At 38.5% G+C, this 13,519-nt stretch overlaps 1 protein-coding gene across 4 annotated transcripts in view; it reads left to right on the top strand.

The window, feature by feature from the left end:
* ANKRD44 (ankyrin repeat domain 44) overlaps window positions 1-12,794 on the top strand; it is a 125,212-nt gene extending 112,418 nt beyond the window's left edge. For 2 of the 4 annotated variants that reach the window (XM_079311420.1, XM_079311419.1), the window contains exons 21-28: window positions 473-689; window positions 977-1,064; window positions 1,926-2,009; window positions 3,242-3,387; window positions 4,156-4,238; window positions 5,373-5,455; window positions 6,458-6,549; window positions 8,709-12,794. In XM_079311420.1, the coding sequence (XP_079167546.1) occupies window positions 473-689; window positions 977-1,064; window positions 1,926-2,009; window positions 3,242-3,387; window positions 4,156-4,238; window positions 5,373-5,455; window positions 6,458-6,549; window positions 8,709-8,974 (1,059 nt within the window). In that variant the 3' untranslated portion in view covers window positions 8,975-12,794. The remainder of the gene's footprint in view (window positions 1-472; window positions 690-976; window positions 1,065-1,925; window positions 2,010-3,241; window positions 3,388-4,155; window positions 4,239-5,372; window positions 5,456-6,457; window positions 6,550-8,708) is intronic. The other 2 variants (XM_079311422.1, XM_079311421.1) reach the window with 1 other exon arrangement.
* The last annotated feature ends 725 nt before the right edge of the window (window positions 12,795-13,519 follow it).

Below are 13,519 nucleotides of genomic sequence, written 5' to 3'. Positions count from 1 at the left end.
TTTGCGTTAATTAAATAGCCAAAATAATAATTAGGACACTTTTTTATTTTTCTTTTTTTGTCTCCGGACACTTTATGATAGCAATCATTATTCTTGTAATTGAGCAGCTTAAGAATTCTGAAAATAATTTATTTGATATAACTGGCCAGTAGTTGCTTTCATTTTTCTTGGAATGATGCAAGTATGTCCTGTAAGTTTTTTCTAGAGGCAGTGAAACTCGAGTCAGATCTAACCTTTTCTAGTCCAGCTTGACTAAGCTAGTCTTTCCTAGCTAAGTCTAGTTTCTTACCCAATGTGGAGCTGATGCAAGGGATGATATTTATACAGAACTATGCAGTGAGCAAAGGGGCTCTCACCTCTGCCTGCTGAATCCCATCCACACCATTTCATGTTCACAGGCATCAATCACATTCCATACTTCCAGGACAAGAATCTGTTATGCCAACCTCTTTACTCATTTCTTTGTTACCAGATCATGACTGGGCATGAAGAATGTGTTCAGATGCTGTTAGAGAAAGAAGTGTCTATTTTGTGTAAAGATGCCAGAGGCAGGACACCTCTGCACTTCGCAGCAGCTCGGGGTCACGCCACGTGGCTGAGCGAGTTACTGCAGGTGGCCCTTTCCGAGGAGGACTGCAGCCTCAAGGACAACCAGGGCTACACACCCCTGCACTGGGCTTCTTACAATGGTAAGGCTCTCCTGGGGCTACTGCCCGGGCCAAGCCTGGCCTCAGCTCTGGGGAAACGTGGTAGAGGAGCTTGAAGAGGCAAATCACCCTGCTGGCTGTCTGCAGTTAGCATTTGCTATGTGCACTCTTCAGTTCAGAGGCCAGGGAAATTCCAGCCTCCCAGGGACTTTGCACCTCGTTTGCTCCTGGTCACAAGAAGCCAGGATGAAATTCTTTTTTTAAGCCTAATATGAATTAAGTGCATTACCTGCTTTGTGCATCACTGTGAAATGTCTGCTCTTTCACAGGTCATGAAAACTGCATAGAGGTACTATTGGAACAAAAACTTTTCCACAAGTTCTATGGTAATAGCTTCTCTCCATTGCACTGTGCTGTGTAAGTAGAAATCTCCAGTAACAACTGCGTGTTGCTTTAGGATATATCTGCAGAAAGTAGTAGTAGGAGAATAAAGCAAGCTTTTTTGGAAATTATTTGCATGAGCAACTGATTTTAAAGCTGATCATTTGAAATAAAATTCTTTGTGGCTGAAACATTGTTTTAAATCAGAATTTCTAGTAATAGCTTTGAAAAAAAATTCAGTATTCATAATATTTTTAGAGAGAATGCAATTCTCAAGCTTATTAAAATGTGTGCAATTTAAACGTGTGCAAATTCAAAATGAAAATAGTTTTTAATCCAGTTTGGAAATGTGATAGCTATACTGTGTATCCATTACTGTTACTAAATGCTGTTAATTTTCATAAAGAAATGAGAGAAATTAGCAAGACCCAGAAAAAGTATTAATTGAATACATCCATCAAATCAAAGTACTAATTGTGTGAGTTGGAAGATATGTAGATTTCAATATCTTAAACATTAGAAAAAATCCCTCTTCATGTAAGTGTCTATGATTAAGTGCTTTCCAGGCCCAGGTGTGTTTGACATACAGACTAAGGATTTTAAGATATTAAGGTTTTAATCCTAGCTTTGTTCTGGACTTTGAAATTACCTTTGTGCATAGTGAATTAATGATCAGCTTTGCTTTAGATCTTGAAATCCATCGTAGCAGATGCAGTTTGGTTAAATGGAGAGATGATGAATATGCAGAAGTGTGACTAAAGGCATTAAGACAAAGGCATATTAGGGTAACTTAGAAATAACCACTAAGAAATATTAAGGGGAAGTAAAGTAAGCCAATATTGGAAAATGGAAAAATATGTAGACACGACCATTTCAAAAATGTATTTTCTTTGGCAGAATCAATGATCATGAAAACTGTGCATCACTACTCATTGGAGCCATTGATGCCAGCATTGTCAATTGTGAAGATGACAAAGGAAGGTAATATTTCTTTGAACAAATTCCATTTCATGACTATTTAGTTTTTTTCATAGTTCTTTCTGAATCTCTGGCACTAATCCTTATCTGTTATGGATGAGCTAAGACTTGTCATGCTGACTCTTTCAGACAGCAGTTTACACCGCAACACAGCTAAATGGTGTCTCACTTGAAGCAAGAATATGAAGTATTCAATGTTAATATGAAAAAATATAAAATAAATAGTATTCTGTTTGTTTAGAACAGCTATGGTTATGGGCTGTTTCCTTAGACCTGTCTTCTTTGTTAAATGTTTAAACACATTTATCTTTGCTAAATGGAATGATACTATGTCATACAGAAAAGTATTTCATTAATTAGTGTTCATGTTATGCTGGTATTTTCAGGGCACACAACTGAGAATATTTATGCAGCAAAATAAAACTATTACAGCAAGAGATGGACATTCAGCCCAATCCTTCATTTGTCACATTGAGAATCTCCTCACCATATATGTATATATTTAATTAAAATTGCTCAGATTCTAAAAACTGAACACTCATTGTTTTCTTTGATGAAAACAAATTTAATACCCTCAGTAACAGTGATTACTTAATTCTGTGAGGGTAAGAGCACCTCATCTTTGCTGATAAGCAAAATAAAAGCAGCACTGAGCTGTGCTGTGTACCAACCATCTTTCATCTCTAGTAGTCACCCTTCAGACCCAAAATGCCAAAGAGTCACAGCGAATGAATTCCAGTGTCTGTCTTATAGAAGCTGATAACCTTCAAAGTGGATTGAATTCCTTCTGCCTTTTTTTAGTACTGCAGTTACTTGTGGCTTGTTGCTGGAATATCTTTGACAATTCAAAATATTTTAATTTTTTAAAATAATGGATCTGTTCTTTTCTGATAGTGCTTCCCAACTGAGGCTTGCTAAAAAAAAAAAAAAGTAAAATCAGTTTAATAAGGATGAGGGATTGTACTGCTTTTCATGTTACATAATATGCTCTGTTGAAATAAATAGGCTGCTAATACAAGATTCTTCACACTATCACATCTCCATACTATCATATCCACCTTTGGAGACTGGAAATATTTAACTTACTTCAGCTGCTGCTGCTGCTACAACCGTCTTCTGGCGATAACTCGAATTTGATTGGGAGAAAGAAAAAATCTCTTGCACTTTGAGGTTTTTGGGGAGGGTGGGGATATTGGCCTTCTCCAGCAGCAGCTGTGTGGGTGTTGCCCCCCCAGGACGCCCCTGCACGCCGCAGCCTTCGCCGACCACGTGGAGTGCCTGCAGCTGCTGCTGAGCCACAGCGCGCAGGTGAACGCGGCCGACGGCGCGGGCAGAACGCCGCTCATGATGGCAGCGCACGGCGGGCACGTGGGCGCCGTCGGTGAGTGCAGCCCTGCCCCGGGCAGGCTGAGCCAGGAAAGTGCATTCTGTGGATAAAACCCTTCTGCACCAAGGTGCCTTTTCACCCAGTAAAAATACCGCTGCCTCTTCTTGGCAGTCTCGGTGAACGTTTGCAATAACAAATTTGAGTTGCTTCCTCCCAAGAGCACACTGTAAACAGCATGAGGACAGTAGTAATTCTATTCTCCTGTTTACTTCCATGATTTTGAGGAGCAGTAAGCTGCATGTGTGAAAAAGATTTTGTGACCTTTTTCTGTCCTGTCTTATAGGAAGCCTCATTCTTGAAAAGGCAGCAATCAGCAGCTACTTTTTCCAGGCTGGGCTATTGGGGACCTTATGGGCTTTGCAGAATTCCCTTTTGTCTAGCTTCAACAGCACAGGCTGCACCCCAACGCTTTATATCCCCTTAGGCCTCTCAAAGCAGGATTTACAGTTCTCAGGCAGAGGTCATTCAGGCAAAAATTGCTGATCTGCAAATAGGGAAGTTCATAAAAAATTAGGATTGATATATGTTTGACAGTTTATGACACCACAAACAAGCTTTTAGTTCTGCATTTGGTTGCTGATTAACTGCACAAGATTAGTCTGTTCTCATTCATTAATTTCATTATTACAAGGCTTACATCATATAAAGACTTAACTGACTAGCATCTATGCACATGTATATTGAAATAGTCTTTTTTTCCTCTCTTTTGACATGTTCATCTGCCCCTTGGGTTTATTCATTGATTTCTACTCTATACCTCAGACTTTTTGGTGAACATTGCCAAGGCTGACCTGACATTGAAAGATAAGGAGCTGAATACATCTTTGCACTTGGCTAGCAGTAAAGTAAGTTTAAGACCTCTCTGTGCTTTTATTCTCATTACTCTGGATGAATACATGCATGTGTTTATGCTCCAAGTTATTTTTTCTGCAATGGAAATGTGATGGTCAAAGTTGTGGTGAGGAAGGGAAAGTTGTTCCAAGATTTTTCTCTAGTCTGTTTTAAAGTCATATACTTCAAGAAATAGGAATGGCTCTTAGGACAGCTGAAACATAAGTGACACTAAGAGAAGTAAAGGAAGCCCTTTAAGGTTTTACCAGAGAATCTCACTGTAAAACAGCTTAATGGATTCAGTAACAAAGAAAAATAGAATTATTTTTTATTAATCTCCAATTCCTGTGAAAGGAGCTCAGAATTTTCCCTTAATAAAATAGGAGTGAAACCAGAGGTATTGATTACATGGGTGTCTCTTCCTACCCTTCTTCCTCTTAATTCCAATTTCTACTGCTATTTATGCAAGAAAAAATGCCCACAGGATTCCCTCTCCTGGGCCTTTTCTTTTGCACCTGTTCCCAGATTGGATTCCAGTGTGATCATATTACTCCAGTTTTTGCAGACACATGAACCTTGCTGAATTCTCAAGGTCCTTCAGGCGGCTGTTCACCTGCCAGGACTGTAGGCTCAGCATCTGCAACTTGCTGTGCTGAAACAGGATCAGAAATAAGGCCTGGATCTGTATTATTCCCAAAGTTCCATTGCTAGAGCTCTCTGACACTGAAGAGGTTTTGTAGTAGCTTATTAATAATACAGAAAGGCATTTAAAGACCCACAAAGTGTGGTGTTAGTTTCTGAGATGAAAGCATTCTCTGTCACTGTGTAGTTCTGATAAATCATCCACTGAATGCTCACTCAAGAGAAAACACAGTATTCTCTGAAAGCTGAGGAAGTGAATGCATATTTTATGAATGCAGGGTTGAAAGACAGGTGAATGTCTACATTTCTAAATGTGCTGAAACATCTCAGCAGTGTGGTTCACAAATGGTATTTTAAGACTCACTTAAGTTCACCTTCTACACAGTCTTACTGAGTTCTGTATTTCAAGTTGAGTTATTAAATTTCACTTTTATTATGTAACATTTCTTTTGCCTCAATTTCAAACTCCTCAGCAAATTAACACTTATTTTTTTCCCTGACTACAGGGTCATGAAAAATGTGCCTTGTTAATACTTGACAAGATCCAAGAACAGAGCCTTATTAATGCAAAAAATAATGCATTGCAGACGTAAGTATAGCTTGATCCTCTCAAGCTGAGTTGATTTACCAGAATATTCCAGTTTACCATTTCAAATTCTTGTCTCAGATTACTTCATAGAACAGTTAATTTCTGATACTTGGGAATGCTCTCCCTTGAAAAAGACCCAAATTCTATTGCATCCTCACTTTTAATTTTGATTCTGTTGATGCCATTTCTATGCATGATCTGGTGAAAAAATTGTATGAGGTCATTTATTTGAAGACAAAATGTCTGTTAGTCATGTGAATGTATAAGTATGCATCTGGCATTTTCTAGGTTTTTGAGCTTCACCTTAAATTTAAATAATTTATTTAGATTTACTTAGACTTAAGGTGGCACATTTAGTTCTCAGAAGGTTTTTTAGGTGATGATTTCTGCCCATAGCATATGTTTGCAAATCACCTAAAGCTTGCAGAAGAATTCATTTCATCTTTTCACCTTTTTTCCTCTGCCAATATGAAAATGTTTTTTCTGTCCCGCTAGTTGTCCCCAAACTGGAATATTGGGTGTAGGGCCAAGAAAGGAGCAAACCAATGGCTATTTTTAATTTCCAGCTGCTCTGCAGTAACAGAGATTAGCAATTGAGTATCCAAGGATATAAAGGCAATACAATGGTATTGAGCTGCCTGTAGCAGCCAGAATTAAGGACAGAACACAGGCATTTCTTCAGTCTTGGATTCCTTTTCCTTTTAAACATCAGTTGTGTGCTGCAAACAGTGCAAAAATGAGAACCTTTTAAAGAAAGTCTTTAGGATGGAAAGTATTATGTGATCTTTGGTACTTGCACAAAAAAAATCTTGTTTTATAGATGTGGAACATGATGATTATTTCAAAGACTGCAATAAAATTTAGTGTCCACAATATAATTCTAATGATCAAAGGAAGGAAACCATTATCTTTCAGGTGCTGGGTATGCTTTAAGCATTGCCTAACTTTGTTTAGAAAATCTGTTGTAAACTGAAGTTGAATTTAGTTGTTATGTTTTTGTAGACCTCTTCATATTGCTGCACGAAATGGCCTCAAGATGGTGGTTGAAGAGTTGCTGGCCAAAGGGGCCTGTGTCCTGGCAGTAGATGAAAATGGTAAGTAAGTGATACACTTTGACTCTTCAGTAGGACCCAACAGGTAATTTTACTACAGACAGAAGCAATAGACTTAAAAGGAGATGATAGACTTCACTCATGCTTTTATCCTTCCAAGAACAGACAATGAGTTGTGTGAGTACCTATTAAGAAAAAAAAAATTAAACAATACACTTTCTTTAGTATAAAAATCTACTTTAAACATCACAGTGGTCCCTTTTACTGTTCATTTTGCATGTACTGTCAACAGCTAGTCTTTTTTAATGCCTGAGTGCAGTGGTAACTTGAATTTCCTAAACATGCAAGTGGCACCGGATAATTCTGACGCCTTGCAGAAGAATTAAGGATTTTGCATTCAATCAGCGCATGTTTTAATGGGTAGGAAGAAAACCATCAACATATGTTTGAGTGTGTCCCAGCTCATTCTGAGATCAAACATTGTGCTTGCCAATTATCTGACCTAATCCAAGATGCAATTAAATTACTATTGTCTCATAAAATACATAATTGGTTACTAAATTAAATAATTTTGTTTCAGACTTCAATGAAGTTCTTCCCTAAAAATTATACGGATCCATAGATGGATGTGATTCTACAATTATAGTTTTTAGAAATATTTTTCTGAAATAAGTTGGTCTTTCTTACAATACTAACTTCATGGCATTAACATAACAATTTGGTACCTCTACCTTTCCATATCTGTAAAGTAACAATAAATAAAGTAACTACTCACTCATAATTGCAAGACTTTTGAGATCTATGGATGAAAAGAACTGAGTGGTATTTACTATAAGCCAAATGCTACTTAGCTATACTTGCATGAATGAGTTCCACAGAAGTCATCTGGCCCTAACCTCTTAGAAATAGGGGAGAGAAAAATGAACCAGACTAGCTTATAACCACAGATTTTATCCTTAAAATAGTACACACAGGTCTAGCTAATTTGCATGTAACAAATGACAATTAAGTTTAAATTTTATACACATTTAGTTTTGCTAGGAACAGCATGCACAGTTTAAAAGAGAATCAAATTCAAATAGAATCTTAGCATACTTAGAGATCTACAGAATATTAACACCTGGAACACAGAGAGCTAACATGGAAGAGGAAAAGCACTGACTGCAATCAGTACTTAAATGTGGGTATTTTGCATCAAAACTATATTCACTTTTTGCCCACCAAATTCATCTGTGCTGCAGATCCTGGCTTACTCGAGGCAGTAGGTACCAGAAGTGGCTACTGCCTCACATTTCTATTGCTGCAGTGCAAGTAAGATTTAACCATCTGCAAAAGAATTTTTCAGCTCTTAGCATAAAAGGAGGATTTGTTGGAAAGGGCTGGATTTCTGCACAGCAGCCTGTAAAATGTTCAGACCAAGAGTGTAATGAGCACCCTGGCTTCCAGGGCTCCTGTAGGTGAAGAGCTGCTTTAGGGCAGTGCTTGGACAGGAGCCAAGTTAAACTGCAGTGAAGACAAGCTCCTAATAGCTCTCCAGTTCTTCCTTTGACTGACACTGGAGTCAAATTAGCTCTGTATTTGAAGTGTATGCCGTGCTCGCTGAATACAGCTATTATTCTTCTAACACAATGTACATTTGGGTAACTAAACATCCATGTAGTAACACCTGCTATCCATGTACCTTCTGCACTGGTCGAATTATTTTATAATTTAATTCCTAAATAAACCTCTTGCCAAGTTGAATAGATATTCAACTGCTGGATCTTTAAAATTGTTTGCTTATTAAATAAAAAAAACCCAAACTAATATCTTTCACGTTTAATGAAAGTTGTTCTCAGAATGAGACTCGTTCACAGGCACAGAAACTGATGCCAGTTTCTGTCCCTGTTGCTGTACTCCCTGTGTTCTGTACTGGCCATGCTGTGTGTGCTGTAGAACCGTGTTTAGCGAGTGCTTTGATCCAACTGGTGCAGTGTTTGCTGCCTGGTTTCACACAAGCAGTGCTTGTCCTGGTCCCGGTGACTGCAGAGCCCCCAGTGTCTGTCCCAGCATGTCCCGTGTGTGAGTGAGTAACACGCCCGTTGCCTGGCATGTGTAACCCCATCGTGTCCCCACGGTGTCCCTAGAGATGTACCTGAGGAATGCTGGGTGCCCCAGGTGCCCTCAGTACTAACCATTGCCTTGTCTGCGTTTGTGCCCAGGTCATACGCCAGCCCTGGCTTGTGCTCCTAACAAAGACGTGGCTGACTGCCTGGCACTCATTTTGGCTACCATGATGCCTTTTTCTCCCTCCAGTTCAGTGACGGCTTTCAACTTCACTTGTTTTAAAAAAGACAATTTGGGCAGGACGCACCTCTGCGATGGCTCCGCTATGGGTAGCATTAACTCTTACAATAAGCCCTTGAGTAATAACATAGGAACAGAGGATGGGTACAATGAAAACGATTCGGATTCTGAAACATTCTGACTCATTGGTATTCAAAAACTTTTGCGTTATTATTTCATTCCAGCTTTAATTTTTGTCTTTTTAAACAGCTTAAATCCCACAGTTATGATCTTAACTATTATTCTTGACAGCTAGGTATTGAAAGATTTGTAGTGTTGATGAGAATCAAGCCTATAAATAACAAAATTAGAGGGATTTACTGGAACATATTCCTATTAGAGTTCTGCAGTTTTTCTGTTTCCTGATGTTTTCTTTAGGCCCAAAGTGCCCCTGTGAAAAGTCTCTACCTCTTATTTTAAGTAGAAAAACAAAAAAAGCCTTTTTTCTTTTTGACAGCACAAATAAACAGGGAACTGTTTGTAAAGAGTTCTTTCATGTTTTAGCTGCACCTTTAGTACACAATCCTATTTCCAGCATAGCCTTCACAGATTCAAACATCACCCCCTTCCTATGTTTGTCTGTTTCCTACTTCCAGGGGCTCTGTTAATTAGATTTTTTTTTTACATGAACCAAAGGTAAAGTTGTAATCTTAAAACTGCCTGTGTTACTTTTCTACAGGAAATGAAACCTTTTACATTCTGCCTGTATTAAGCACTTAAACGTACAGAAGGCACTTTTTATAGTTCTTAGTTGCAGTACACAATTAGAAAATGTAATTGTTAACTCTCAAGGCCAAATTCTGCTCACCTCACCATATTTTCCCATGAACATCACTTCTGTAAAATGCTAATCACTTGGCCCTTATTTTTTTTCGATTCAGCATAAATGTGTATGGTTTATTTGCACTACAGAATTAGGGTCATTAGATGTTTCTGTCACCTGAGCCATTAATCATGAATCCAGTACCAGAAAAAAAAAAAAAAATGGGGAGAGGGGGAGAAATCAGGTGTAGACAAATGTGTATCTAAGTTTATAATGATTTGCCAACTTAAATGGCGCTCTTTTCCTTTTCTATGGTTAAAGAACTTATTTTTACTGTAAAAAGTATTGAATTTAAAAATACTTTTGCCAGTGTTTGGATTAATAGAGCAAAGGTAAAGTAATGAAAGCGTAACACCAAAAGTTGAAATACCACCAAACACCAGAAATATAGCAGTGTACCATGCAGGGGACCAGATAGATGCTAAAAAGCCTTTTGTCACCAGCTTTTAAAGCAATGTCAACTTTGTGAATATGTTTACTCCTTCTGCCAAAGTTTCTAGGTCAAATGGACCCCGGCCCTCCTCTGCAACAGATGTACAAAAGGAAGAATGAGACTTTGTAAACAAAAACAAAAAACACAAAAAAAATATCATGAACTAACCAGCTGTACCAAGAGGACCAAAATGCTTCAGTAATTAAATTGAAGACTTTGTTACTTTTATTTTTTTCTTCAAATGTGAGTGATATAATGAAGTAGTTTTTTCTAAATGATAAAAATAGAAACTTTGAGGTAATAGTAGTCTTGGCTGAATTTTACATTTTATGACACAGGTTTCAAGTTGACATTTTTAACTGATGTGTTGACCACAGCTGGGGTTTTTTCCCAGACTTAAGAATATGTTCATATACTTTTAATGTAAATGTGTTTCTATTTATTTGAAATGAAACAAATGCCCAGGAAAAATAACTATGGCTTGTTCTCCTAGTTAGCATTCATGCATACTGAAATGAAATGTGAATCTGGCAAGACTAGGGCCTGGGGAGCAAAAGGAAGGGTGGATGCATTCTGGGAGACTGCCCATCTTGTATGGAATGCAAAGGTCCAGTGGCTGTGTTAGGAAAAAGCAGAAAGCAAAACACCTTCCTTTGTTTTAGAGCTTAAGAAAGGGATCCAGCCCCTTGCCAGACAGGTGAGAAAACCCACCCAGCTGTGGCAGAGAGGGGAGAGAAGGTGGCAGAGCTTGGAGCCAGGTGTTCCTGTTCCTGTCATTCACACTCAGCTTGTCTCAGGCCTGGGAGGGTGAGATGAGCTTCCTCGGTGCTGGCCTGTGGCAGGGTAAAGGAAAAGTAAAGATTTGAATATTTAAAACTCTGAAAATAAGAGGAGAGATCAGTTGTCTAAATTTTCAGTGGTGCCTGTTCCAAAAATGAATAATAATCCCAAATTTTGGTATTTTTTTAATGTAGAAAGATGGCATTGAAAAAAAACATATGGGAAATAGCTGCCACCTGTCTAACAGCAGAATCAGCATTTTCATCTTATTTTAAGCAGAAATGTAGGCAGGTTCCTTGGCAGGATTAGTTGCAAGTCTCACCCTGAAATACAGAAAATTATGCTATCCTACATGGCAATGCTTCATTAAGAGAAAACCAGCCATCTTTATAAAAAAAGTTGTCATCCTATTTTAAGCAGCTATTTTAAAAATTTCAGTGTTTTTACCTGCTCCCATACAGTGACCAAATACCTCGTAGCACTGGTAATTGTGTAGTGCAACAGCTGCTGCCTCTTAGTGCATCCCAGCAGCAGAGGTGATTTATTTCTGAGTCACACTTGTCCTTCCAGGAGCCAAATTAACCTTTACCCACCAAACCCTACAATGCACAGGTCATGTTTTGAGGGTGCAGGATTTAGGAGGAAAACTGCCACGACTGAGACACTCAGAAGTGCTCAGTGTTGGCCTGTCCCATCTCTCGTGTGACGTACCAGAATCCCTTTTTTTGGTATGCTAGCACATTAATCTGTAATCTATCACGTGTAGAAATAAATGTGTAGTTTAGGGCAGGTATTTAGGCATGGGATGGATGTTACTCTTGTAAATAATCTCCTTGCCTTTTTGTGGACTTGTCACAAAAGTAATCATACAGAATTGTTGCACTTAACCCTGGATCCCACAACTTAGAGCACATGGACAACTTGTGTGTGTGCACCCAGCAGAGGGACCCTGGGGAGGGGCAGCTCCCTTCCCTGCCCAGGTGTAGTGGCAGGATCCTTTCATCCTGTATTTTAACCACAGCTGCAGGTGGAATCCAGAGCAGGATGGGCTCCCCAGTCTCTCTCATAAATACCGAGTTACAACCTCCAGACTGCCTGAAATTGCTGTGAAATAGCTCAGGGGATTTCTGTTCATCGCTACTAAAAGGGCACCATAATGTGTTTGGTACTTTCATGCAGTCAACAACTGCCTGGTTATTGAATTAGAACAAACACATAAAATGAATTGTTTATCCATTGTACTGTTGAGAAACTTGGTTATGTATTTGAGGATGATTTTAAAAAAAATATTGTGATTTTTATTCTTAGTCATGTAAGAAATATTAGAGTGCCTTTTTATATTTGTGTATAATTGAAATGTTTTGTGCAACTTGTCTTTTTTTTTCATTTGAGTGTTATAAAAGCAATATATTACCAGTAAATTTTCATTTCAGACCTTCTTTGAATGTATAAAGTGTTTCTTCTTTCATATGTTCTACCTGCATTGAAATGAAAATTAATATGCTAAATTTCTATAGGAATAATGTATAATTTTTGCAGTGCTGAAAATGCTTTCTTATTACACAAAAAGTAAACTTAGGTCAGTGTTATAGGAAAGGGCGTTTTAAACTAGTGACAATCTTGAGTGTGTGTATAAAATGTAATTTTATGCATTTCTTATGCAGTGATCTACATATTAAAGCCAATATCTTATGTTTTGTAGGTTTTGTCTTATATTTTATGCTTTAGCATGTGCAATATATCTTTACAAACCATGGTGAGACGCATCTGGTGCCAGTGTTATATTTTGCATAACATTTGTAATAAACGATATAAAACATTGTTTGATGGTTTCAGTGGGGTTTTGTCGGTATTGTTTGCTTTTGTAAATTGAAGCTTAAGGACTTGGATAAATGTCACATATGAAATGAGGAAAAAAAAACATAATTCATTGAATGACTTGGAATTCAACCTGAATCTTCTCAAGCACAGTTTAGTAACTTTTTAAACTACTGAATGCTGTATTAATGTAATAAAGAACCCTAACTGTAAACTACTATTGCAATGCATTCAGATGGTTATTTTTACAAATAAAAATGGTACAAATACAGCGGAAAACTGAGTAAATTTTGTTTCTGTTGGGGGGACCCGGGGAGGCTTAAGTATGAAAATGCAAGTATTTGGTAGTTTCCTCATATATGTAAAATACCCCTTGCCCTAGAAATCTGATTTTGCTTTCCCTGTAGATTCGGGGAAGATTAATATTTTTTTTTTCTTTGCTCTGTCATGAAATATTTTAGTGTTTTCCCTGGTGAGCACCACCCGCACTGCTGGGGTGTGCCCTGCAGCGGGCTGGGGCAGCAGTGCCACAGGGACTCAAATACAGCAGAGAGCTTAAATACAGCGATAGTAAGCTGTTAAAAGTACCCGAATTAAAGGAAACAAACAAAAAGAAAAAAAAAAAAAAGCAGAACCAAATCCCCACCAGCGCTTTTTAGGCGGTGAGTGGCTGCAGCTTCATAGACGTTTATGTAGTATATGTAGGGCCGGGAGCGGCCGCGCTCCCTCACGGCGCCCTCCCCATCATGGCGGACACGCCTCCCCCGCCAGCCGCGACATGGCGGGCGGGCCCCTCGGCCCGGCGGCCGCCCGACCTCCCCAACATGGCGGCC

Source organism: Erithacus rubecula (assembly GCF_903797595.1).
Source record: "Erithacus rubecula genome assembly, chromosome: 8".
NCBI classification, from domain to species: Eukaryota; Metazoa; Chordata; class Aves; order Passeriformes; family Muscicapidae; genus Erithacus; species Erithacus rubecula.
The sequence above is the reverse complement of the archived record's forward strand: the minus strand, read 5'-3'. Positions and strand labels throughout refer to the sequence as shown.